The sequence below is a fragment of the Haemorhous mexicanus genome, chromosome 28 (assembly GCF_027477595.1).
Source record: "Haemorhous mexicanus isolate bHaeMex1 chromosome 28, bHaeMex1.pri, whole genome shotgun sequence".
Taxonomy (NCBI): Eukaryota; Metazoa; Chordata; class Aves; order Passeriformes; family Fringillidae; genus Haemorhous; species Haemorhous mexicanus.
In genome coordinates this window covers 2,365,961-2,392,369 of record NC_082368.1, presented here as the reverse complement: position 1 = coordinate 2,392,369, position 26,409 = coordinate 2,365,961, and the positions used below count along the sequence as shown (strand labels likewise).

The window sequence follows — 26,409 nt, the reverse complement described above, 5'->3', positions numbered from 1 at the left end:
CAAAAAGAAAAGATTCATCAGAAGATCTGGAACCATATCCAAACAAGTCCATGGACATAATTAACATATGCACATGTATTCAAAAAGTGATGAATGTGTATTAGTTTTTGGAATACAGCCTGGTCTGTTAGGTCAGTGGGCATGCTTAGAGAGGACAGCCCCATGCATCCAGCTCTCTAATAAAGTAACATCAGCTTTCTGACACAGGAGATTGGTTGGAGAGTTTATTTCCCAGTTTTTGGTGACAGCAGGCTTTGAGCAGCCTGGTCTGGTGGAAGGTGTCTCTGCCCATGGCAGTGGGTGGGACAAGATTGTCTAACTTAAACTCTATGATGACTCTGTGATCTGTGGGCTGTCCTTGGCAGGCCCTGTCTTCACCAGGGTCCATCTTCCTTTGTCTGTCTTGCAGTCCCCTTTGGGCACAGGTTTGGCCAAAGGCTTCAGCTGGGGAGGCATTGATGAACAGATTACGTCTATCCATACATGGCAGAAATGTGAATTAATAGTGAAGCCCTAAGTCTTCTGCACAAACTCAGCCTAAAGTCATTTAGCACAGCATATCCTGAGAATGGCTGATTCAATTCTAACTTCTGAAATATCTCAGCACTGCATCTTAGGACAGAGATGGGCACTGCATGAGCTGAGGGCCCCTGTGAGATTAAGATGTGTTCCTCATCTGCCTGTGGTGCTGTGTGCAGACCATGGGCCCAGACTGGGTAATGGAGGGGAGGAGAAGGTAGGGATGAGGTTGTGGGCTGTTTCCACACATTGCTGTTTCCCAGCTGTTGGGAGGAAAAGGTTGAAACTGGAAGACTTGGAGAGCAGGGTGATGATTTGCACAAAGTGACTTTGTAGGTGGGGAGGCTGAGAACATCCATGTGGGAAAATTACTGCTGATTATCCTGTCTCTCTTTCAAGAGATAGTTTAAAAGCTATCAGAACCTTAGGAGACATCTCTCACAGGTAGTCTTGAGCCTCCTGCTGGGAGAGTGAGAGATCAGAAAACTCAAAGGTCATAAAAGCACAGCATTGTGATAAACTGCATGTGCAAGAGGCCCCTTGAGATACTGGGACAGGCAGTGACCCGCCAGGATTGGGCTGACCCTAATGGTGCCACCGTTCCTCTCTTATGTGTCTCTGCAGCCTGGCAGTGCCTTGGGACCCTTGAGTTAAGGAGGTAATGAAATAAATCTACTCTTTGCATTTCAGCTGTGCTTTGGTGACCAGGACATATCAATTCACACACCAACCCACTCCTGCAACCCTTTGGAACCATGCTGTTCATGATGGACATTGACTGTGCAGTACCCAGGTACGTTTTCCTCAGCTCCAAGACGACAGGGCAAAAAGTAAAATCAACTGCAGGAACACCCACCCTCTGCTTCTCCACCTTTTATCTTGAGTAGATTGGAGGACTTTCAGTGGAAATAAAGAGAATTTAGAGGATAAGACTTGGATGCAAAACAACTTTATTGAGTCCAAAGAAGAAAAGCGGGTGGCTCACAGAGAGCACCAGGAGCAGCCACTAAGGAGCAGTGTACCTTCACCAGGATGTCCATCAGCCTTTCCTAATGAAGGAAAGAGAACAACACATCTCCACTAGGCTGGCTTACAAAGATATGGGGAGCAAAGGAAAGAAAGAAAAAAGTAAAAGAAAGGAACAATGCCACAATGCCATGAAGCTGTAAAGAAAACATCCCAAAGCTCTAGGCCGTGGCCAGAGCCAGGTTCTGAGGTCTTAAAGAATCTTTGCCAGAGATGTTGCCGGCAGCTTTAGCAGGGACGGCATCTGCTGCCACCAAAGCAGTTGGTGATGCAGGAGATGTCAAAGCCCCCAGAGCTGATGGGCACTCCGCCACAGCTGAGGATGTTGCCAACAGCAGCAGAGGTGGAGGATCCCACGGCGGTGTTCTGTGGGAAGGAGCTGAGGATGGGGCCGGGCAGGGTCACCAGCACAGCAGGCGGCTCAATGACAACGTGGGAGCTCTGGCACTGCCTGACACAGCACTCATTGCAGCTGCTGGCCAGCGGGCAGGGGCCACAGGACTGGCCACAGGGGTCACAGGGCTTGCAGCAGGACATGGCTCTGGGTCACAGGTGCACCTAGGATGGAAGGCAGGGAGAAGCAGAATGTGAGGACACATGAGAAGCAGCAGTGCACCCAAACACCCTGCAGCCAAGGCACCTCCTGGCCCACATTGGAGAGCCCAGCTCAAAGCCCAGCAGCCACCTCAGCCAAGTCCCAGCCTCTCTCTATCTGCACAAGACCTTCTCTCCCCTGCCCTCTCCCAGCACAAGCAGCTCCCAGCCCTGTGCTACAACAGCCCCTCTCAGCTGAGACCTCCAGGCAGGCAAGAGCTGCTCTTGAAGTAGCAGCTGCTGGAGGAGGAGAAGAGGCTTTACACTCACCTGATTCCTGAGGAGAAGGAGGTGAGAGAAGTGGATGAGAGAGCAGAGACTTGGGCTGTCTTTTATAGCAGTCCAGCCTTGCCTCAGGTGTAGAGGTCCCTTAGTGGATGTCATAATTTTCTGACCAGCTCATGTCAAATGTGCACCATCCCAGTTAATGGTAGTGGTTCTGTCCTGGCTTCCTGTACTTCTGCCTTTTCATTTCCTTGCTAATTCTCTGTGCTTTCCTACATGAAAGGCCATTTCTCTACGTGCTGGGAAGAGAGATTCAGGGGTTTCCTGGGCAAAAACAATTCTGAGTGCATTTAGAATGTTGAGACCATCAGCTGGCAGCCTCCTCTTTGGACAAATATGTTCTCCTGTGTCATTCCTGTGGGTTTGGTTTTGTCCACGTTGTCAGGAAGTGGGCGTCAGTCTTGTGCTTCTTGCCCACGTGCCCAAGGGCTGCCATGTGAGGGGTCCTGACACATCATTTTCTGTTGCTTTTCCCTTCTCTCCATGAAGGTCACTCGCTGTTGCACACAGGTCTGCATCTGCTGGGAGGGATGGACCCTATTGCTACTCTCATAGAGCTCAAAGAAAAATTTCACTGGCCTCATTTGGCTTATCATCTTTCTGTGCACTCTCGGTGGGTCTTCTGGGAATACCAGGGGTTTTCTGGGACCTGATACTTGTCAAGGATCCTGAATAATTTTCTTCCACTCTTGTCCCCAGTATCTTATCAGCAGAGTTCTCAGAACTGCTCATCATTTCTGTCTGTTCTTGACTCTTTGCTGACCCTGTGTTCGTGACTCTTTGCTGACCCTGTGACAGATCTTTGCATTACTCCATGCTGGAGTGTTTGACCACACGTGCATCATTCTGTGCTAGGGTAACCCTCCTGAGGGCATGTGCAGGTCAGAGCATCAGGACTCTTTCCTGGAGTGTTCATGATCTCAGAGAGAAAGATGTTTCCTTTGCCATCAGGAATGGCTCTTTGTGTGGAATCTCCAGCAGAATGGTCATGGCTTGAAGCTGGCAGAGAACCAGCACAGAAATCAACTTCTGCTTCCTGCACTCTCTGTTCCTTGTTTTATGGAGAGCGAAAAAGAGCAAGGCAGCCTGCCCACTTCTGCAGGTTATTATCATTGAGTGAATCCCCTTCTGTTGGAATGTAGGCTGGTAGCCAGTATGGGATACAGGCTCCTTCTGTCCAGGCCAATGGCGGATGCACTTCTACATCTCTGCAGCCTGGTGCTGACTGAGTAGGGCTGAGCTCTCCCAGCAAATGGATCTTGGACCAAAGGAGCCTGTATTAAGATGTTGCTCTGCTGTGAGATATAACCACATATCATAGCTGAGTGCTGTTCCGTCCCCTTTAGAGAAATGTTGAGGGTTAGAATCTTTCCTTTTGTTTCTTCTTCCTCAAGAAATTTTGTCCCATAACATGCTAGGAAACATTAATGCCTGGGTACTTAAGGAAGAGAAAAGAAGTGGCCAAGCCCATGGAGGGAGGGCATCTGGTTGTGCTTCTCTTCTCTGTGGGTTTCTACTGGAGACCAGAGATGCCAAGATATTTAGACTGGAAAAAAGGGTTGGCTGCAGCCCCTGGCACTCTTTCTTTCTCCACTTTCAGCGGGGAGACAGACTGCAGTGCTGTGAGGAGAATTCATCAACAGTACTGCGTTCCATTTCCTGCTGCCTTTCTTCTACTGTGAGTGGAGCTCTTCTCATAAGACCAGTCATGACGCTGGGACCTTGTTAGCACTTTACCTCAGTAAAAGAGGGACTTTTCACCTTATGTTCAGGTGCTCAGAATCCCTACCCTTCCTTTTCTTGCAATGCTTGGGCCGCGATGCCATTGTTGGGCCTCTGCTGCTTTTTTGGCACTGCTCTGGGTTTTGCTGCACTGTAGCCCCGCAGCCCCTGCCAGTTCAGACATCCTGAAGTTCCATCTACAGCTGCAGAGCTTCTGATAGATCTCGTCCACTACCCCAGGAGTTTTACTCATTCCTGCCATTCCCACTTGAAGATCCCGAGAGCCCAGATGGGGCGTTTGGGTCAGCTACCCCTCGAGCTTTGCAAAGCAAAGCCTTTCTTCCATCCCTTCCCATCTCAGTCAAGCCGCCATTGCCGCAAGACCCCTGAGCTCGCGCCACAGCACCCCCTGCTGCCGTGGGGGAATCATCGCATGTGCCCTGCCCGGCCAGGGCCAGCAGCGCCCCTGCTGGCTGTGCCCAGAGATGTGGTCCCCTCAGCTCTGTGTGTCTGGGCAGCAGCCTTGCCCTGTTGAGTGCTGAGGACTGTGTGAGGTTTGGATCTCATCTCCCTGTTCCCAGGTGTTCCGACCACAGGCCCTAGGCCAGGCAATGAAGGAAGGATAGGACGAGGTGAGTTGGGGGCTGTCCCCAATTATTGTTGATCCCCACATCCCCTCCATTGGAGCCAAAGTCTCCATGATGGCCTTTGGCTGCCAAGTATCCAGGGATGTTCTTCATCAGCTGCAAGGGAAAAGGGCACCAAAAAATCCACTGAAGCAAGCCGCAAACATTGCTTCCTACACCCTTTTCTTGGGTAGAGCTGAGGAGTTGCCCCAGAACAAGAGACAATTCAGAGATCAAGGCTTGAACGCAACACAATTTTAATAACTTGAAAGAAGAAAAGCAGATGGCTCACAGAGAGCACCAGGAGCAGCCACTAAGATGGAGCTTCCATGTGGTGTTCTTTGCACTGCCCTGCAGAGGAAGGAAGGATGGCAGCTCCAAACTAGACTGCTTGGGGAGTGAGGGACAGAAAAGGAGAGGAGAATAGAACAAAGATGCGATGGTCCAAAGCTCTCGAAATACAATATTATGAAGGGCTACTTTCAGCTCAAAATTGCTTTCAAGTAATGGGCCTTCTTGTTGGAGGACATTGCCGGGAGCTTTAGCAGGGACGGCATCTGCTGCCACCAAAGCAGTTGGTGATGCAGGAGATGTCAAAGCCCCCAGAGCTGATGGGCACTCCGCCACAGCTGAGGATGTTGCCAACAGCAGCAGAGGTGGAGGATCCCACGGCGGTGTTCTGTGGGGAGGAGCTGAGGATGGGGCCGGGCAGGGTCACCAGCACAGCAGGCGGCTCAATGACAACGTGGGAGCTCTGGCACTGCCTGACACAGCACTCATTGCAGCTGCTGGCCAGCGGGCAGGGGCCACAGGACTGGCCACAGGGGTCACAGGGCTTGCAGCAGGACATGGCTCTGGGTCACAGGTGCACCTAGGATGGAAGGCAGGGAGAAGCACAAAGTGAGGACACATGAGAAGCAGCTCTGCACCCAAACACCCTGCAGCCAAGGCACCTCCTGGCCCACATTGGAGTGCCCAGCTCAAAGCCCAGCAGCCACCTCAGCCAAGTCCCAGATCTCTCTATCTGCACAAGACCTTCTCTCCCCTGCCCCTCTCCCAGCACAAGCAGCTCCCAGCCCTGTGCTACGACAGCCCCTCTCAGCTGAGACCTCCAGGCAGGCAAGAGCTGCTATTGAAGTAGCAGCAGGAGGAGGAGGAGAAGGGGCTTTGCATTCACCTGATTCCTGAGGAGAAGGAGGTGAGAGAAGTGGAGTGAGAGAGCAGAGACTTGGGCTGCCTTTTATAGCAGTCCTGCCCTGCCTCAGGCCAAGTGGCACCTTAGTGGAAGTCATAATTTTCAGACCAGCTCATGTCAGACTTGCACCATTCCTGCTAATGGTAGGTGTTCTGTCTTGGTTTCCTGTACTGCTGCCTTTTCATTTCCTCGCTAATTCTCTGTGCTTTCCTACATAAAAGGTCATTTCTCTAAGAGCTGGGATGAGAGACTTACAGATTTCCTGGGCAAAAACAATGCTGGGTGCATTTAGAATGCTCAGACCATCAGCTGGCAGCATCCTCTATGGACAAATATGTTCTCCTGTGTCATTCCTGTGGGTTTGGTTTGTCCACGTTGTCAGGAAGTGGGCGTCAGTCTTGTGCTTTCTTGCCCACGTGCCCAAAGACTGCCATGTGAGGGGTCCTGACACATCGTTTTCTGTTGCTTTTCCCATCTCTCCATGATGGTCACTCACTCTTGCACACAGGTCTGCATCTGCTGGGTGGGATGGACCCTATTGTTTCTTTAGCAGTGCTCAGAGACAAATTTCACTGGCCTCATTTGGCTTATCATCTTTCTGTGCACTCTCTGTGGGTCCTCTGGGAATAGCAGCAGTTGTCTGGGACCTGATCCTGGTCAAGGATATCTGAGTAATTTTCTGCCAGACTTTTCCCCAGTATCTCATCAGCAGAGTTCCCAGAACTGCACATCATTTCTGTCTGTTCTTGACTCTTTGCTGACCCTGTGTGAGCATACAGATCTTTGCATTACTCCATGCTGGTGTGTTTGACCACACGTGCAACATTCTGTGCTAGGGTAACCCTCCTGAGGGCATGTGCAGGTCAGAGCAGTGGGACTCTTCCCTGGAGTGTTCACGGTCTCAGAGAGAAAGATATTTCCTTTGCCATCAGGAATGGCTCTTTGTATGGAATCTACAGCAGAATGGTTATGGCTTCAAGCTGGCAGAGAACCAGCACAGAAATCAGCTTCTGCCTCCTACATTCTCTTTGTTTTTTGGAGAGGGAGAAAGAGCAAGGCAGTCTGCCCACTTCTGCAGGTTGTTATCATTGAATGGATCCCCTTCTGGTGGAACGTAGGCTGGTAGCCAGTATGGGACACAGGCTCCTTCTGTCCAGGCTATGCTAGCTGCACTTGTACATCTCAGTAGTCTGCTGCTGACCGAGCAGGGGTGAGACCCCCTAGCAAATGGTTCTTGGACCAAAGGAACCCGTATTGAGGTGTTGCTGTGCTGTGAGATATAAGACAGCTAGATCTACCCACATATCATAGCTGAGTGTCTTTCCCTCTCTTTAGAGGCTCTTAAGGTTTAGAATCTTTTCATTTTATTCTTTCTCCTTAAGGAATTTTGTCCCATAACTTACTGGGCAAGACTAATGACTGGGTACATATAAAAGAAAAAAGAAGTGGCCAATCTCAGGGGAGGCGTGCATCTGGCTGCACTTCTCATATCTGAGGGTTTCTACTGGAGGCCAGAGATGCCGAGATAGTTGGAGTGGGAAAATGGGCCTGAGTGCAGCCCCTGACTCTGTTTCTCTCTCTGCTTTCAGAGCGGAGAGAGGCTGCAGCGCTGTGGGTAGAATTTGTTACCACTTTAGTGTTCAGTCTCCTGTTGCCATTCCTCTACTCTGAGTGGTGCTCTGCTCATGGGAGTAGCCATTGTACTAGGACCTTGTTAACCCTCTGCCTCAGTAAAAGAGGGACTTTTCACCATAAGTCCAGGTGCTCAGAAACCCCCACACCGCGTTTCCTTGCACTGCTTGGAGCCGGGCTGTCACTGTTGGGCCCCTGCTGCTTCTTTGGCACTGCTCTGGGTTCTGTTGCACTGTCACCCCTGCCTGTTGAGACATTCTGCAGTCACAGCTACGGCACCAGAGGTTACAATACGGATCATCCACCATCCCGGGATTTTTACTCGTTCCTGCTGTTCCAGCTTGCAGATCCTGAGAGTCCAGCTGGGGCAGTGGATCAGCTGCCCCTCAGGCTTTCTAAAGCAAAACCTTTTTTCCATCCCTTCCCGTCTCAGTCAAGCCGCCATTACCACATCACCCCCAAGCTCGCACCACAGCACCCTCTGCTGCCATGGGGGAGTCATTGCACACATCGTGCCCGGCCAGGGCCAGCAGGCCCCCTGCTGGCTGTGACCGGAGGTGCGGTCCCCTCAGCCCTGCATGTCTGGGCAGCAGCCTTGCCCTGCTGAGTGCTGAGGGCACTGTGTAAGGTTTGGATCTCATCTCCCTGTTCCCAGGTGTTGTGGTCACAGGCCCTAGGCCAGGCAATGAAGGAAGGATAGGAAGAGGTGAGTTGTGGGCTGTCCCCAGGCATTGTGGTCTCCCGTCCCCACTCCTTTGGAGATAAAGTCTCCATGATGGCCTTTGGCTGCCAAGTAGCCAGGGATGTTCTTCATCAACTCCAAAGGAAAAGGGCACCAAAAAATCCACTGAAGCGAGCCCCAAACATTGAGTTCTCCACCTTTTTCCTGAACAGACTGGAGAAGTTGCGCTAGAAAAGAGACGACTCAGAGACCAAGGCTTGAATGCAAAACAATTTTAATAAGTTGAAAGAAGAAAAAGAGATGGGCCACAGAGAGCACCAGGAGCAGCCACTATGATGGCACTCCCTTGTGGTATACTTTGCACTGCTCTGCAGAGGTAGAAAGAAAGGCAGATCCACACTAGACTGCCTTGGGGAGTGAGGGACAGAAAAGGAGAGGAGAATAGAACAAAGATGAGATGATCCAAAGCTTGAAATACGATTTTCTGAAACTCTATCTCCTGTCCAAAACCAGGCTTTGAAGTATCGGGCGTTCATGTTGGAAGACATTGCCAGCAGATTTAGCAGGGACGGCATCTGCTGCCACCAAAGCAGTTGGTGATGCAGGAGATGTCAAAGCCCCCAGAGCTGATGGGCACTCCGCCACAGCTGAGGATGCTGCCAACTGCAGCAGAGGTGGAGGATCCCACGGCGGTGTTCTGTGGGGAGGAGCTGAGGATGGGGCCGGGCAGGGTCACCAGCACAGCAGGCGGCTCAATGACAACGTGGGAGCTCTGGCACTGCCTGACACAGCACTCATTGCAGCTGCTGCCCAGCGGGCAGGGCCACAGGACTGGCCACAGGGGTCACAGGGCTTGCAGCAGGACATGGCTCTGGGTCACAGGTGCACCTAGGATGGAAGGCAGGGAGAAGCACAAAGTGAGGACACATGAGAAGCAGCAGTGCACCCAAACACCCTGCAGCCAAGGCACCTCCTGGCCCACATTGGAGTGCCCAGCTCAAAGCCCAGCAGCCACCTCAGCCAAGTCCCAGATCTCTCTGTCTGCACAAGACCTTCTCTCCCCTGCCCCTCTCCCAGCACAAGCAGCTCCCAGCCCTGTGCTACGACAGCCCCTCTCAGCTGAGACCTCCAGGCAGGCAAGAGCTGCTATTGAAGTAGCAGCAGGAGGAGGAGGAGAAGAGGCTTCCCACTCACCTGATTCCTGAGGAGAAGGAGGTGAGAGAAGTGGAGTGAGAGAGCAGAGACTTGGGCTGCCTTTTATAGCAGTCCTGCCCTGCCTCAGGCCCAGAGGCACCTTAGTGGAAGTCATAATTTTCTGACCAGCTCATGTGCAGTATGAACCATTCCGGTTAATATTAGGGGCCATATCCTGGCTTCCTGTACTTCTGCCTTTTCATTTCCTTGCTAATTCTCTGTGCTTTCCTACATGAAAGGTTATTTCTCTAAGTGCTGGGAAGAGAGATTCAGGGGTTTCCTGGGCAAAAACAATGCTGGGTGCATTTAGAATGCTCAGACCATCAGCTGGCAGCATCCTCTATGGACAAATATGTTCTCCTGTGTCATTCCTGTGGGTTTGGTTTGTCCACGTTGTCAGGAAGTGGGCGTCAGTCTTGTGCTTTCTTGCCCACGTGCCCAAAGACTGCCATGTGAGGGGTCCTGACACATCGTTTTCTGTTGCTTTTCCCATCTCTCCATGATGGTCACTCACTCTTGCACACAGGTCTGCATCTGCTAGGTGGGATGGACCCTATTGTTTCTTTAGCAGTGCTCAGAGACAAATTTCACTGGCCTCATTTGGCTTATCATCTTTCTGTGCACTCTCTGTGGGTCCTCTGGGAATAGCAGCAGTTGTCTGGGACCTGATCCTTTTCAAGGATATCTGAGTAATTTTCTGTCAGACTTTTCCCCAGTATCTCATCAGCAGAGTTCCCAGAACTGCACATCATTTCTGTCTGTTCTTGACTCTCTGCTGACCCTGTGTGAGCATACAGATCTTTGCATTACTCCATGCTGGTGTTTTTGAGCATGCATGCTTGATGTGACCCTCCTGAGGGCATGTGCAGGTCAGAGCAGTGGGACTCTTCCCTGGAGTGTTCCTGATCTCAGAAAGTGTTTCCTTTGCTATCAGGAATGGTGATTTGTATGGAATCTACAGCAGAATGGTCATGGCTTAAAGGTAGCAAAGAACCTGCACAGAAATCAACTTCTGCCTCCTGCACTCTCCATTTCTCTTGGAGAGGGAGAAAGAGCAAGGCAGCCTGCCCACTTCTGCAGGTTGTTATCATTGAGTGGATCCCCTTCTGGTGGAACGTAGGCTGGTAGCCAGGATGGGACACGGGCTCCTCCTGTCTCCAGGCCAGTGCTAGCTGCTCTTCTACACTTGAGCAGCCTCGTGCTGACTGAGCAGGGGTGAGACCCCCCCCCCAGGAAATGGTTCTTGGACCAAAGCAACCCTTATTGAGGTGGTGCTCTGCTGTGAGATATAGGACTGGTGGATCTACCTACATATCATAGCTGAGTGCTGCTCCCTACAAATTAGAAGTTGAGGGTTAGAATCTTTTGGTTTTGCTTTTTCTTCCTGAAAAAATTTTTTCCCATCACTTGGTAGGAAAAAATAATGACTGCGTACTTATGATAGAAAAAATAAGTAGCCAATTTCAGTGGAGGAGGGCATCTGGCTGCACTTTTTGTATCTGAGGGTTTCTCCTGGAGGGCAGAGATGCCGAGCTTTTTGGAGTGGGAAAATGTGATTGCGTGCAACCCCTGGCTCTTTTTCCTTCTCCACTTTCAGAGGGGAGAGAGGCTGCAGTGCTGTGGGAAGAATTTGTCACCATTTTGGGGCTCCTTCGCTTGCTGCCTTTCTTCTACTGTGAGTAGACCTCTGCTCATAATGGCAGTCATTGCACTGAGACCTCGTTAACCCTCTACCTCACAAAAAGAGAGACTTTTCACCATATGTTCAGTGTTCAGAATCCCCAGCCTGCCTTTCCTTGCACTGCTTGGAGCCCAGCTGCCACTGTTGGGTGCCTGCTGCTTCTTTGGCACTGCTCTGGGTCTTGCTGCCCTGTAGGCCTGCAGCCCCTGCCGGCTGAGACATCCAGAAGGTCCATGTACTGCTGCAGAGCCTCTGATAGATCTCGTTCACCAGCCCAGGATTTTTACTCATTCCTGCCGTTTCAGCTTGCAGATCCTGAGGGTGCAGCTGGGGCTTTTGGATCAGCTGCTCCTTGGGCTTTGTAAAGCAAAGCCTTTCTTCCATCCCTTTCGTCTCGGTCAAGCCGCCATAACTGCATGACCCCTGAGCTCGCACCACAGCGCCCTCTGCTACCATGGGGGAATCATTGCACATGCCCTGCCTGGCTGGGAGCCAGCAGCGCCCCTGCTGGCTGTGCCTGGAGGTGCACTAAAGGGGAAATCACCTGCAGCCAGGAGTGGGCGGGACTCGGTGTGTGGTATTGATTGGCGGGAATGCTGGTGTTGTTATTTGTTTGCCTTATTATACATACTAGGAAAGAACTGCTCTCCCTCGTCTCATATGTTTTCCTGAAAGCCACCTAATTTCAAAGTTTTAATAAATTGGAGGGAGGGGGTTTACATTTTCCATTCCAAAGGAGGATCCTGCCTTCCTTAGCAGACACCTGCCTTTTAAACTAAGTCTGTGGCCTTGCTGGGAACCTTGACAGATGATGCTGCCAGGAGGCTTCAGCCCAGTCAGGTCCAACTTATATTCCCACAGGAGGAGGTCTCAGGGTAAAATTCTAGTACTTGGACCTGAACAGAGTCACAGCTCCATCTGTGACACATCTGTGCCTGTATCTGGACATGGACCTTACCAAGCTCTGTTTGGACTCTGACATATATTTGACTTCCCAGCTTGACTCGGGACTTCCCTTACCTCTACAAAAAAACCTGGGGAATCGCTGGATCTTGTTGGACCTTGAATACAGTCATGAGATCTCATCCTGACCTTGACTCTCTGACTCTGACTCACTGACTTGTCTTTCCAACTTGACGCCAGACAGGTGTAAGACAGAAGCTCGAGGCAGAACATGAGCAGGACATCATAAAGTGTGTGCATGCAGGCAGACCCGGGACCTTAGAAGGATTTTGGAGAAAGCTGGGGTAGCTCTCTTGTCTGTGATGTGCAGTGGTTGTGTAGAACAAAAGGCAAAATTGGAGGTATTTGGTTACCAATCCTTATTTGTGAATCCCCTCAGCCCTGCATGTCTGGGCAGCAGCTGGGACCTTCCGAGTGCTGAGGGACGGTGTGAGGTTTGGATCTCATCTCCCTCTTCCCAGGTGTCCTGGCCACAGGACCTAGGCCAGGAAATGAAGGAAGGATAGGAAGAGGTGAGTTGTGGGCTGTCCCAAGACGTTTTGGTTTCCCATCCCCACTCCTTTGGAGCTAAGGTCTCCGTGATGGCCTTTGGCTGCCAAGTATCCAGGGATGTTCTTCATCAGCGCAAAGGAAAAGGGCACCAAAAAAAAAAATCTTCTGCAGTGAGCCCAAAAAATGGCATTCTCCAACTTTTTCCTGAGAAAAGTGGAGGAGTTGCCCCAGAACAAGAGATGACTCAGAGACCAAGGCTTAAATGCAACACAATTTTAATATGTTTAAAGAAGAAAAGCAGATGGCTCACAGAGAGCACCAGGAGCAGCCACTAAGATGGAGCTCCCATTTGGTGTTCTTTGCATTGCTCTGCAGAGGAAGGAAGGATGGCAGGTCCACATTGGGGTGCCTTGGGGGATGAGGGACAGAAAAGGAGAGGAGAATAGAACGGTGAAGTGATGGTCCAAAGCTCTAAACAAACTTTCCGTAGCTCAATTTCCTGCACAATCCCATTTTATGATGTCCTAAGCATTCTTGCCGGGGGATATATCCAGGAGCTTTAGCAGGGACGGCATCTGCTGCTCCCAAAGCAGTTGGTGATGCAGGAGATGTCAAAGCCCCCAGAGCTGATGGGCACTCCGCCACAGCTGAGGATGTTGCCAACAGCAGCAGAGGTGGAGGATCCCACGGCGGTGTTCTGTGGGGAGGAGCTGAGGATGGGGCCGGGCAGGGTCACCAGCACGGCAGGCGGCTCAATGACAACGTGGGAGCTCTGGCACTGCCTGACACAGCACTCATTGCAGCTGCTGGCCAGCGGGCAGGGGCCACAGGACTGGCCACAGGGGTCACAGGGCTTGCAGCAGGACATGGCTCTGGGTCACAGGTGCACCTGGCACGGAGGGCAGGGAGAAGCACAAAGTGAGGACACATGAGAAGCAGCTCTGCACCCAAACACCCTGCAGCCAAGGCACCTCCTGGCCCACATTGGAGTGCCCAGCTCAAAGCCCAGCAGCCACCTCAGCCAAGTCCCAGATCTCTCTGTCTGCACAAGACCTTCTCTCCCCTGCCCCTCTCCCAGAACAAGCTGCTCCCAGGACTGTGCTACGACAGCCCCTCTCAGCTGAGATCTCCAGCCAGGCAACAGCTGCTCTTGAAGCAGGAACAGGAGGAGGAGGAGGAGGAGGAGGAGGAGGAGGAGGAGGAGAAGAGGCTTCCCACTCACCTGATTCCTGAGGAGAAGGAGGTGAGAGAAGTGGAGTGAGAGAGCAAAGACTTGGGCTGCCTTTTATAGCAGTCCTGCCCTGCCTCAGGCCCAGAGGCACCTTAGTGGAAGTCATAATTTTCTGACCAACTCATATGCAGTGTGAACCATTCCGGTTAATATTAGGGGCCGTATCCTGGCTTCCTGTACTTCTGCCTTTTCATTTCCTTGCTAATTCTCTGTGCTTTCCTACATGAAAGGTTATTTCTCTAAATGTTGGGATGATGGATTCAAGGGTTTCCTGGGCAAAAACAATGCTGGGTGCATTTAGAATGCTCAGACCATCAGCTGGCAGCATCCTCTATGGACAAATATGTTCTCCTGTGTCATTCCTGTGGGTTTGGTTTGTCCACGTTGTCAGGAAGTGGGCGTCAGTCTTGTGCTTTCTTGCCCACGTGCCCAAAGGCTGCCAAGTGAGGGGTCCTGACACATCGTTTTCTGTTGCTTTTCCCATCTCTCCATGATGGTCACTCACTGTTGCATGTAGGTCTGCATCTGCTGGGAGGGTTGAACCCTGTTGCTACTCTAACAGTGCTCAGAGAACAGATGCGTTTGCCTCATTTGGCTCATCATCTTTCTGTGCACTGTCTGTGGGTCCTCTGGGAATAGCAGCAGTTGACTGGGGCCTGATCCTGGTCAAGGATAGCTGGGTAATTTTCTTCAGACTTTTCCCCAGTATCTTATCAGCAGAGTTCCCAGAACTGCACATCATTGCTGTCTGTTCTTGACTCTTTGCTGACCCTGTGTGACCATGCAGTTCTTTGCATTACTCCATGCTGGTGTGTTTGACCACACGTGCAACATTCTGTGCTAGGGTAACCCTCCTGAGGGCATGTGCAGGTTAGAGCAGTGGGACTCTTCCCTGGAGTGTTCACGGTCTCAGAGAGAAAGATATTTCCTTTGCCATCAGGAATGGCTCTTTGTATGGAATCTACAGCAGAATGGTTATGGCTTCAAGCTGGCAGAGAACCAGCACAGAAATCAGCTTCTGCCTCCTACATTCTCTTTGTTTTTTGGAGAGGGAGAAAGAGCAAGGCAGTCTGCCCACTTCTGCAGGTTGTTATCATTGAATGGATCCCCTTCTGGTGGAACGTAGGCTGGTAGCCAGTATGGGACACAGGCTCCTTCTGTCCAGGCTATGCTAGCTGCACTTGTACATCTCAGTAGTCTGCTGCTGACCGAGCAGGGGTGAGACCCCCTAGCAAATGGTTCTTGGACCAAAGGAACCCGTATTGAGGTGTTGCTGTGCTGTGAGATATAAGACAGCTAGATCTACCCACATATCATAGCTGAGTGTCCTTCCCTCTCTTTAGAGGCTCTTAAGGTTTAGAATCTTTTCATTTTATTCTTTCTCCTTAAGGAATTTTGTCCCATAACTTGCTGGGCAAGACTAATGACTGGGTACTTATAAAAGAAAAAAGAAGTGGCCAATCTCAGGGGAGGCGTGCATCTGGCTGCACTTCTCATATCTGAGGGTTTCTACTGGAGTCCAGAGATGCCGAGATAGTTGGAGTGGGAAAATGGGCCTGAGTGCAGCCCCTGACTCTGTTTCTCTCTCTGCTTTCAGAGCGGAGAGAGGCTGCAGCGCTGTGGGGAGAATTTGTTACCACTTTAGTGTTCAGTCTCCTGTTGCCATTCCTCTACTCTGAGTGGTGCTCTGCTCATGGGAGTAGCCATTGTACTAGGACCTTGTTAACCCTCTGCCTCAGTAAAAGAGGGACTTTTCACCATAAGTCCAGGTGCTCAGAAACCCCCACACCGCGTTTCCTTGCACTGCTTGGAGCCGGGCTGTCACTGTTGGGCCCCTGCTGCTTCTTTGGCACTGCTCTGGGTTCTGTTGCATTGTCGCCCCCTGCTTGTTGAGACATTCCGCAGTCACAGCTACGGCACCAGAGGTTACAATACGGATCATCCACCATCCCGGGATTTTTACTCGTTCCTGCTGTTCCAGCTTGCAGATCCTGAGAGTCCAGCTGGGGCAGTGGATCAGCTGCCCCTCAGGCTTTCTAAAGCAAAACCTTTTTTCCATCCCTTCCTGTCTCAGTCAAGCCGCCATTACCACATAACCCCCAAGCTCGCACCACAGCACCCTCTGCTGCCATGGGGGAGTCATTGCACACATCGCGCCCGGCCAGGGCCAGCAGGCCCCCTGCTGGCTGTGACCGGAGGTGCGGTCCCCTCAGCCCTGCATGTCTGGGCAGCAGCCTTGCCCTGCTGAGTGCTGAGGGCACTGTGTAAGGTTTGGATCTCATCTCCCTGTTCCCAGGTGTTGTGGTCACAGGCCCTAGGCCAGGCAATGAAGGAAGGATAGGAAGAGGTGAGTTGTGGGCTGTCCCCAGGCATTGTGGTCTCCCGTCCCCACTCCTTTGGAGATAAAGTCTCCATGATGGCCTTTGGCTGCCAAGTAGCCAGGGATGTTCTTCATCAACTCCAAAGGAAAAGGGCACCAAAAAATCCACTGAAGCGAGCCCCAAACATTGAGTTCTCCACCTTTTTCCTGAACAGACTGGAGAAGTTGCGCTAGAACAGAGATGACTCAGAGACCAAGGCTTGAATGCAAAACAATTTTAATAAGTTGAAAGAAGAAAAAGAGATGGGCCACAGAGAGCACCAGGAGCAGCCACTATGATGGCACTCCCTTGTGGTATACTTTGCACTGCCCTGCAGAGGTAGAAAGAAAGGCAGATCCACACTAGACTGCCATGGGGAGTGAGGGACAGAAAAGGAGAGGAGAATAGAACAAAGATGAGATGATCCAAAGCTTGAAATACGATTTTCTGAAACTCTATCTCCTGTCCAAAACCAGGCTTTGAAGTATTGGGCGTTCATGTTGGAAGACATTGCCAGCAGCTTTAGCAGGGACGGCATCTGCTGCCACCAAAGCAGTTGGTGATGCAGGAGATGTCAAAGCCCCCAGAGCTGATGGGCACTCCGCCACAGCTGAGGATGTTGCCAACAGCAGCAGAGGTGGAGGATCCCACGGCGGTGTTCTGTGGGGAGGAGCTGAGGATGGGGCCAGGCAGGGTCACCAGCACAGCAGGCGGCTCAATGACAACGTGGGAGCTCTGGCACTGCCTGACACAGCACTCATTGCAGCTGCTGGCCAGCGGGCAGGGGCCACAGGACTGGCCACAGGGGTCACAGGGCTTGCAGCAGGACATGGCTCTGGGTGACAGTTGCACCTGGAACGGAGGGCAGAGAGAAGCACAAAGTGAGGACACATGAGAAGCAGCAGTGCACCCAAACACCCTGCAGCCAAGGCCCCTCCTGGCCCACATTGGAGTGCCCAGCTCAAAGCCCAGGTGCCACCTCAGCCACGTCCCAGCCTCTCTCTGTCTGCACAAGACCTTCTCTCTCCTTCCCTCTACCAGCACAAGCAGCTCCCAGCCCTGGGCTAGAACAGCCCCTCTCAGCTGAGATCTCCAGCCAGGCAACAGCTGCTCTTGAAGCAGCAGCAGCAGAAGGAGGAGGAGAAGAGGCTTCCCACTCACCTGATTCCTGAGGAGAAGGAGGTGAGAGAAGTGGAGTGAGAGAGCAGAGACTTGGGCTGCCTTTTATAGCAGTCCTGCCCTGCCTCAGGCCAAGTAGCACCTTAGTGGAAGTCATAATTTTCTGACCAGCTCATGTGCAGTGTGAACCATTCCGGTTAATATTAGGGGCCGTATCCTGGCTTCCTGTACTTCTGCCTTTTCATTTCCTTGCTAATTCTCTGTGCTTTCCTACATGAAAGGTTATTTCTCTAAGTGCTGGGAAGAGAGATTCAGGGGTTTCCTGGGCAAAAACAATGCTGGGTGCATTTAGAATGCTCAGACCATCAGCTGGCAGCATCCTCTATGGACAAATATGTTCTCCTGTGTCATTCCTGTGGGTTTGGTTTTGTCCACGTTGTCAGGAAGTGGGCGTCAGTCTTGTGCTTTCTTGCCCACGTGCCCAAAGACTGCCATGTGAGAGGTCCTGACACATCGTTTTCTGTTGCTTTTCCCATCTCTCCATGATGGTCACTCACTCTTGCACACAGGTCTGCATCTGCTAGGTGGGATGGACCCTATTGTTTCTTTAGCAGTGCTCGGAGACAAATTTCACTGGCCTCATTTGGCTTATCATCTTTCTGTGCACTCTCTGTGGGTCCTCTGGGAATAGCAGCAGTTGTCTGGGACCTGATCCTGGTCAAGGATATCTGAGTAATTTTCTGTCAGACTTTTCCCCAGTATCTCATCAGCAGAGTTCCCAGAACTGCACATCATTTCTGTCTGTTCTTGACTCTCTGCTGACCCTGTGTGAGCATACAGATCTTTGCATTACTCCATGCTGGTGTTTTTGAGCATGCATGCTTGATGTGACCCTCCTGAGGGCATGTGCAGGTCAGAGCAGTGGGACTCTTCCCTGGAGTGTTCCTGATCTCAGAAAGTGTTTCCTTTGCTATCAGGAATGGTGATTTGTATGGAATCTACAGCAGAATGGTCATGGCTTGAAGGTAGCAAAGAACCTGCACAGAAATCAACTTCTGCCTCCTGCACTCTCCATTTCTTGTTTTATGGAGAGGGAGAAAGAGCAAGGCAGCCTGCCCACTTCTGCAGGTTATTATCATTGAGTGGATCCCCTTCTGGTGGAATGTAGGCTGGTAGCCAGGATGGGACACGGGCTCCTCCTGTCTCCAGGCCAGTGCTAGCTGCTCTTCTACACTTGAGCAGCCTCGTGCTGACTGAGCAGGGGTGAGACCCCCCCCCCAGGAAATGGTTCTTGGACCAAAGCAACCCTTATTGAGGTGGTGCTCTCCTGTGAGATATAGGACTGGTGGATCTACCTACATATCATAGCTGAGTGCTGCTCCCTACAAATTAGAAGAAGTTGAGGGTTAGAATCTTTTGGTTTTGCTTTTTCTTCCTGAAAAAATTTTTTCCCATCACTTGGTAGGAAAAAATAATGACTGCGTACTTATGATAGAAAAAATAAGTAGCCAATTTCAGTGGCGGAGGGCGTCTGGCTGCACTTTTTGTATCTGAGGGTTTCTCCTGGAGGGCAGAGATGCCGAGCTTTTTGAAGTGGGAAAATGTGATTGCGTGCAACCCCTGGCTCTTTTTCCTTCTCCACTTTCAGAGGGGAGAGAGGCTGCAGTGCTGTGGGAAGAATTTGTCACCATTTTGGGGCTCCTTCGCTTGCTGCCTTTCTTCTACTGTGAGTAGACCTCTGCTCATAATGGCAGTCATTGCACTGAGACCTCGTTAACCCTCTACCTCACAAAAAGAGAGACTTTTCACCATATGTTCAGTGTTCAGAATCCCCACCCTGCCTTTCCTTGCACTGCTTGGAGCCCAGCTGCCACTGTTGGGTGCCTGCTGCTTCTTTGGCACTGCTCTGGGTCTTGCTGCCCTGTAGGCCTGCAGCTCCTGCCGGCTGAGACATCCAGAAGGTCCATGTACTGCTGCAGAGCCTCTGATAGATCTCGTTCACCAGCCCAGGATTTTTACTCATTCCTGCCGTTTCAGCTTGCAGATCCTGAGGGTGCAGCTGGGGCTTTTGGATCAGCTGCTCCTTGGGCTTTGTAAAGCAAAGCCTTTCTTCCATCCCTTTCGTCTCGGTCAAGCCGCCATAACTGCATGACCCCTGAGCTCGCACCACAGCGCCCTCTGCTACCATGGGGGAATCATTGCACATGCCCTGCCTGGCTGGGAGCCAGCAGCGCCCCTGCTGGCTGTGCCTGGAGGTGCACTAAAGGGGAAATCACCTGCAGCCAAGAGTGGGCGGGACTGGGTGTGTGGTATTGATTGGCGGGAATGCTGGTGTTGTTGTTTGTTTGCCTTATTATACATACTAGGAAAGAACTGCTCTCCCTCGTCTCATATGTTTTCCTGGAAGCCACCTAATTTCAAAGTTTTAATAAATTGGAGGGAGGGGGTTTACATTTTCCATTCCAAAGGAGGATCCTGCCTTCCTTAGCAGACACCTGCCTTTTAAACTAAGTCTGTGGCCTTGCTGGGAACCTTGACAGATGATGCTGCCAGGTGGCTTCAGCCCAGTCAGGTCCAACTTATATTCCCACAGGAGGAGGTCTCAGGGTAAAATTCTAGTACTTGGACCTGAACAGAGTCACAGCTCCATCTGTGACACATCTGTGCCTGTATCTGGACATGGACCTTACCAAGCTCTGTTTGGACTCTGACATATATTTGACTTCCCAGCTTGACTCGGGACTTCCCTTACCTCTACAAAAAAACCTGGGGAATCGCTGGATCTTGTTGGACCTTGAATACAGTCATGAGATCTCATCCTGACCTTGACTCTCTGACTCTGACTCACTGACTTGTCTTTCCAACTTGACGCCAGACAGGTGTAAGACAGAAGCTCGAGGCAGAACATGAGCAGGACATCATAAAGTGTGTGCATGCAGGCAGACCCGGGACCTTAGAAGGATTTTGGAGAAAGCTGGGGTAGCTCTCTTGTCTGTGATGTGCAGTGGTTGTGTAGAACAAAAGGCAAAATTGGAGGTATTTGGTTACCAATCCTTATTTGTGAATCCCCTCAGCCCTGCATGTCTGGGCAGCAGCTGGGACCTTCCGAGTGCTGAGGGACGGTGTGAGGTTTGGATCTCATCTCCCTCTTCCCAGGTGTCCTGGCCACAGGACCTAGGCCAGGAAATGAAGGAAGGATAGGAAGAGGTGAGTTGTGGGCTGTCCCAAGACGTTTTGGTTTCCCATCCCCACTCCTTTGGAGCTAAGGTCTCCGTGATGGCCTTTGGCTGCCAAGTATCCAGGGATGTTCTGCATCAGCGCAAAGGAAAAGGGCACCAAAAAAAAAAATCTTCTGCAGTGAGCCCAAAAAATTGCATTCTCCAACTTTTTCCTGAGAAAAGTGGAGGAGTTGCCCCAGAACAAGAGATGACTCACAGACCAAGGCTTAAATGCAACACAATTTTAATAAGTTTAAAGAAGAAAAGCAGATGGCTCACAGAGAGCACCAGGAGCAGCCACTAAGATGGAGCTCCCATTTGGTGTTCTTTGCATTGCTCTGCAGAGGAAGGAAGGATGGCAGGTCCACATTGGGGTGCCTTGGGGGATGAGGGACAGAAAAGGAGAGGAGAATAGAACGGTGAAGTGATGGTCCAAAGCTCTAAACAAACTTTCCGTAGCTCAATTTCCTGCACAATCCCATTTTATGATGTCCTAAGCATTCCTGCCGGGGGATATATCCAGGAGCTTTAGCAGGGACGGCATCTGCTGCCACCAAAGCAGTTGGTGATGCAGGAGATGTCAAAGCCCCCAGAGCTGATGGGCACTCCGCCACAGCCGAGGATGTTGCCAACAGCAGCAGAGGTGGAGGATCCCACGGCGGTGTTCTGTGGGGAGGAGCTGAGGATGGGGCCAGGCAGGGTCACCAGCACAGCAGGCGGCTCAATGACAACGTGGGAGCTCTGGCACTGCCTGACACAGCACTCATTGCAGCTGCTGGCCAGCGGGCAGGGGCCACAGGGCTGGCCACAGGGGTCACAGGGCTTGCAGCAGGACATGGCTTGAGGTCACAGGTGCACCTAGGATGGAAGGCAGGGAGAAGCACAAAGTGAGGACACATGAGAAGCAGTAGTGCACCCAAACACCCTGCAACCAAGGCCCCTCCTGGCCCACATTGGAGTGCCCAGATCAAAGCCCAGGTGCCACCTCAGCCAAGTCCCAGCTTCTCTCTGTCTGCCCAAGACCTTCTCTCTCCTTCCCTCTCCCAGCACAAGCAGCTCCCAGCCCTGGGCTAGGACAGCCCCTCTCAGCTGAGATCTCCAGCCAGGCAACAGCTGCTCTTGAAGCAGGAGCAGGAGGAGGAGGAGGAGGAGGCGGAGGAGGAGGAGGAGGAGGAGGAGGAGGAGGAGAAGAGGCTTCGGACTCACCTGATTCCTGAGGAGAAGGAGGTGAGAGAAGTGGAGTGAGAGACAGAGACTTGGGCTGCCTTTTATAGCAGTCCTGCCCTGCCTCAGGCCAAGTAGCACCTTAGTGGAAGTCATAATTTTCTGACCAACTCATGTGAAGTGTGAACCATTCCGGTTAATATTAGGGGATATATCCTGGCTTCCTGTACTTCTGCCTTTTCATTTCCTTGCTAATTCTCTGTGCTTTCCTACATGAAAGGTTATTTCTCTAAATGTTGGGATGATGGATTCAAGGGTTTCCTGGGCAAAAACAATGCTGGGTGCATTTAGAATGCTCAGACCATCAGCTGGCAGCATCCTCTATGGACAAATATGTTCTCCTGTGTCATTCCTGTGGGTTTGGTTTGTCTACGTTGTCAGGAAGTGGGCGTCAGTCTTGTGCTTTCTTGCCCACGTGCCCAAAGACTGCCATGTGAGGGGTCCTGACATATCATTTTCTGTTGCTTTTCCCATCTCTCCATGATGGTCACTCACTCTTGCACACAGGTCTGCATCTGCTGGGAGGGTTGAACCCTGTTGCTACTCTAACAGTGCTCAGAGAACAGATGCTTTTGCCTCATTTGGCTCATCATCTTTCTGTGCACTGTCTGTGGGTCCTCTGGGAATAGCAGCAGTTGTCTGGGACCTGATCCTTTTCAACGATATCTGAGTAATTTTCTTCAGACTTTTCCCCAATATCTTATCAGCAGAGTTCCCAGAACTGCACATCATTTCTGTCTGTTCTTGACTCTTTGCTGACCCTGTGTGACCATGCAGTTCTTTGCATTATTCCATGCTGGTGTGTTTGACCACACGTGCAACATTCTGTGCTAGGGCGACCCTCCTGAGGGCATGTGCAGGTCAGAGCAGTGGGACTCTTCCCTGGAGTGTTCACGGTCTCAGAGAGAAAGATATTTCCTTTGCCATCAGGAATGGCTCTTTGTATGGAATCTACAGCAGAATGGTTATGGCTTCAAGCTGGCAGAGAACCAGCACAGAAATCAGCTTCTGCCTCCTACATTCTCTTTGTTTTTTGGAGAGGGAGAAAGAGCAAGGCAGTCTGCCCACTTCTGCAGGTTGTTATCATTGAATGGATCCCCTTCTGGTGGAACGTAGGCTGGTAGCCAGTATGGGACACAGGCTCCTTCTGTCCAGGCTATGCTAGCTGCACTTGTACATCTCAGTAGTCTGCTGCTGACTGAGCAGGGGTGAGACCCCCTAGCAAATGGTTCTTGGACCAAAGGAACCCATATTGAGGTGTTGCTGTGCTGTGAGATATAAGACAGCTAGATCTACCCATATATCATAGCTGAGTGTCCTTCCCTCTCTTTAGAGGCTCTTAAGGTTTAGAATCTTTTCATTTTATTCTTTCTCCTTAAGGAATTTTGTCCCATAACTTGCTGGGCAAGACTAATGACTGGGTACTTATGAAAGAAAAAAGAAGTGGCCAATCTCAGGGGAGGCGGGCATCTGGCTGCACTTCTCATATCTGAGGGTTTCTACTGGAGGCCAGAGATGCCGAGATAGTTGGAGTGGGAAAATGGGCCTGAGTGCAGCCCCTGACTCTGTTTCTCTCTCTGCTTTCAGAGCGGAGAGAGGCTGCAGCGCTGTGGGGAGAATTTGTTACCACTTTAGTGTTCAGTCTCCTGTTGCCATTCCTCTACTCTGAGTGGTGCTCTGCTCATGGGAGTAGCCATTGTACTAGGACCTTGTTAACCCTCTGCCTCAGTAAAAGAGGGACTTTTCACCATAAGTCCAGGTGCTCAGAAACCCCCACACCGCGTTTCCTTGCACTGCTTGGAGCCGGGCTGTCACTGTTGGGCCCCTGCTGCTTCTTTGGCACTGCTCTGGGTTCTGTTGCACTGTCACCCCTGCTTGTTGAGACATTCCGCAGTCACAGCTACGGCACCAGAGGTTACAATACGGATCATCCACCATCCCGGGATTTTTACTCGTTCCTGCTGTTCCAGCTTGCAGATCCTGAGAGTCCAGCTGGGGCAGTGGATCAGCTGCCCCTCAGGCTTTCTAAAGCAAAACCTTTTTTCCATCCCTTCCTGTCTCAGTCAAGCCGCCATTACCACATAACCCCCAAGCTCGCACCACAGCACCCTCTGCTGCCATGGGGGAGTCATTGCACACATCGCGCCCGGCCAGGGCCAGCAGGCCCCCTGCTGGCTGTGACCAGAGGTGCGGTCCCCTCAGCCCTGCATGTCTGGGCAGCAGCCTTGCCCTGCTGAGTGCTGAGGGCACTGTGTAAGGTTTGGATCTCATCTCCCTGTTCCCAGGTGTTGTGGTCACAGGCCCTAGGCCAGGCAATGAAGGAAGGATAGGAAGAGGTGAGTTGTGGGCTGTCCCCAGGCATTGTGGTCTCCCGTCCCCACTCCTTTGGAGATAAAGTCTCCATGATGGCCTTTGGCTGCCAAGTAGCCAGGGATGTTCTTCATCAACTCCAAAGGAAAAGGGCACCAAAAAATCCACTGAAGCGAGCCCCAAACATTGAGTTCTCCACCTTTTTCCTGAACAGACTGGAGAAGTTGCGCTAGAACAGAGACGACTCAGAGACCAAGGCTTGAATGCAAAACAGTTTTAATAAGTTGAAAGAAGAAAAAGAGATGGGCCACAGAGAGCACCAGGAGCAGCCACTATGATGGCACTCCCTTGTGGTATACTTTGCACTGCTCTGCAGAGGTAGAAAGAAAGGCAGATCCACACTAGACTGCCTTGGGGAGTGAGGGACAGAAAAGGAGAGGAGAATAGAACAAAGATGAGATGATCCAAAGCTTGAAATACGATTTTCTGAAACTCTATCTCCTGTCCAAAACCAGGATTTGAAGTATTGGGCGTTCATGTTGGAAGACATTGTCAGCAGATTTAGCAGGGACGGCATCTGCTGCTCCCAAAGCAGTTGGTGATGCAGGAGATGTCAAAGCCCCCAGAGCTGATGGGCACTCCGCCACAGCTGAGGATGTTGCCAACAGCAGCAGAGGTGGAGGATCCCACGGCGGTGTTCTGTGGGGAGGAGCTGAGGATGGGGCCGGGCAGGGTCACCAGCACGGCAGGCGGCTCAATGACAACGTGGGAGCTCTGGCACTGCCTGACACAGCACTCATTGCAGCTGCTGGCCAGCGGGCAGGGGCCACAGGACTGGCCACAGGGGTCACAGGGCTTGCAGCAGGACATGGCTTGAGGTCACAGGTGCACCTAGGATGGAAGGCAGGGAGAAGCACAAAGTGAGGACACATGAGAAGCAGTAGTGCACCCAAACACCCTGCAACCAAGGCCCCTCCTGGCCCACATTGGAGTGCCCAGCTCAAAGCCCAGCAGCCACCTCAGCCAAGTCCCAGCCTCTCTCTGTCTGCCCAAGACCTTCTCTCTCCTTCCCTCTCCCAGCACAAGCAGCTCCCGAGCCCTGGGCTAGGACAGCCCCTCTCAGCTGAGATCTCCAGCCAGGCAAGTGCTGGTCTTGAAGCAGCAGCAGCAGAAGGAGGAGGAGAAGAGGCTTCCCACTCACCTGATTCCTGAGGAGAAGGAGGTGAGAGAAGTGGAGTGAGAGAGCAGAGACTTGGGCTGCCTTTTATAACAGTCCTGCCCTGCCTCAGGCCCAGAGGCACCTTTGTGGAAGTCATAATTTTCTGACCAACTCATGTGCAGTGTGAACCATTCCGGTTAATATTAGGGGCCATATCCTGGCTTCCTGTACTTCTGCCTTTTCATTTCCTTGCTAATTCTCTGTGCTTTCCTACATGAAAGGTTATTTCTCTAAGTGCTGGGATGATGGATTCAAGGGTTTCCTGGGCAAAAACAATGCTGGGTGCATTTAGAATGCTCAGACCATCAGCTGGCAGCATCCTCTATGGACAAATATGTTCTCCTGTGTCATTCCTGTGGGTTTGGTTTGTCCACGTTGTCAGGAAGTGGGCGTCAGTCTTGTGCTTTCTTGCCCACGTGCCCAAAGACTGCCATGTGAGGGGTCCTGACACATCGTTTTCGGTTGCTTTTCCCATCTCTCCATGATGGTCACTCACTCTTGCACACAGGTCTGCATCTGCTAGGTGGGATGGACCCTATTGTTTCTTTAGCAGTGCTCAGAGACAAATTTCACTGGCCTCATTTGTCTTATCATCTTTCTGTGCACTGTCTGTGGGTCCTCTGGGAATAGCAGCAGTTGTCTGGGACCTGATCCTGGTCAAGGATATCTGAGTAATTTTCTGTCAGACTTTTCCCCAGTATCTCATCAGCAGAGTTCCCAGAACTGCACATCATTTCTGTCTGTTCTTGACTCTCTGCTGACCCTGTGTGAGCATACAGATCTTTGCATTACTCCATGCTGGTGTTTTTGAGCATACATGCTTGATGTGACCCTCCTGAGGGCATGTGCAGGTCAGAGCAGTGGGACTCTTCCCTGGAGTGTTCATGATCTCAGAAAGTGTTTCCTTTGCTATCAGGAATGGTGATTTGTATGGAATCTACAGCAGAATGGTCATGGCTTGAAGGTAGCAAAGAACCTGCACAGAAATCAACTTCTGCCTCCTGCACTCTCCATTTCTCTTGGAGAGGGAGAAAGAGCAAGGCAGCCTGCCCACTTCTGCAGGTTGTTATCATTGAGTGGATCCCCTTCTGGTGGAACGTAGGCTGGTAGCCAGTAT

General features: G+C 51.5%; 1 protein-coding gene, 2 long non-coding RNA genes and 3 pseudogenes across 3 annotated transcripts; all 6 read right to left on the bottom strand.

The window, feature by feature from the left end:
- Positions 1-1,452: 1,452 nt before the first annotated feature.
- LOC132339311 (feather keratin Cos2-2-like) lies at positions 1,453-2,545 on the bottom strand (annotated as a pseudogene).
- Positions 2,546-5,012: 2,467 nt separating this feature from the next.
- LOC132339309 (feather keratin Cos2-2-like) lies at positions 5,013-6,083 on the bottom strand (annotated as a pseudogene).
- Positions 6,084-8,538: 2,455 nt separating this feature from the next.
- Positions 8,539-9,511, bottom strand: LOC132339151 (uncharacterized). The gene is made up of 2 exons (XR_009489607.1): positions 9,476-9,511; positions 8,539-9,169 (listed from the first exon to the last, which is right to left on the bottom strand). It is a non-coding gene; the product is annotated as an uncharacterized LOC132339151 (long non-coding RNA).
- A 3,358-nt stretch (positions 9,512-12,869) lies between these two features.
- LOC132339059 (feather keratin Cos2-2-like) lies at positions 12,870-13,982 on the bottom strand (annotated as a pseudogene).
- Positions 13,983-20,766: 6,784 nt separating this feature from the next.
- Positions 20,767-21,781, bottom strand: LOC132339143 (feather keratin Cos2-2-like). Its single transcript, XM_059869228.1, has 2 exons — positions 21,746-21,781; positions 20,767-21,397 (listed from the first exon to the last, which is right to left on the bottom strand). The coding sequence occupies exon 2, from the start codon at positions 21,374-21,376 to the stop codon at positions 21,068-21,070; it is 309 nt and encodes a 102-aa protein (XP_059725211.1). The 5' UTR covers positions 21,377-21,397; positions 21,746-21,781; the 3' UTR covers positions 20,767-21,067.
- A 2,551-nt stretch (positions 21,782-24,332) lies between these two features.
- On the bottom strand, positions 24,333-25,311 carry LOC132339144 (uncharacterized). The gene is made up of 2 exons (XR_009489606.1): positions 25,275-25,311; positions 24,333-24,964 (listed from the first exon to the last, which is right to left on the bottom strand). It is a non-coding gene; the product is annotated as an uncharacterized LOC132339144 (long non-coding RNA).
- Positions 25,312-26,409: the final 1,098 nt, after the last annotated feature.

Coding starts and splice junctions, on each gene's coding strand:
- LOC132339143 (XM_059869228.1), bottom strand. CDS start 21,376: ATGTCCTGCTGCAAGCCCTGTGACCCCTGTGGCCAGCCCTGTGGCCCC.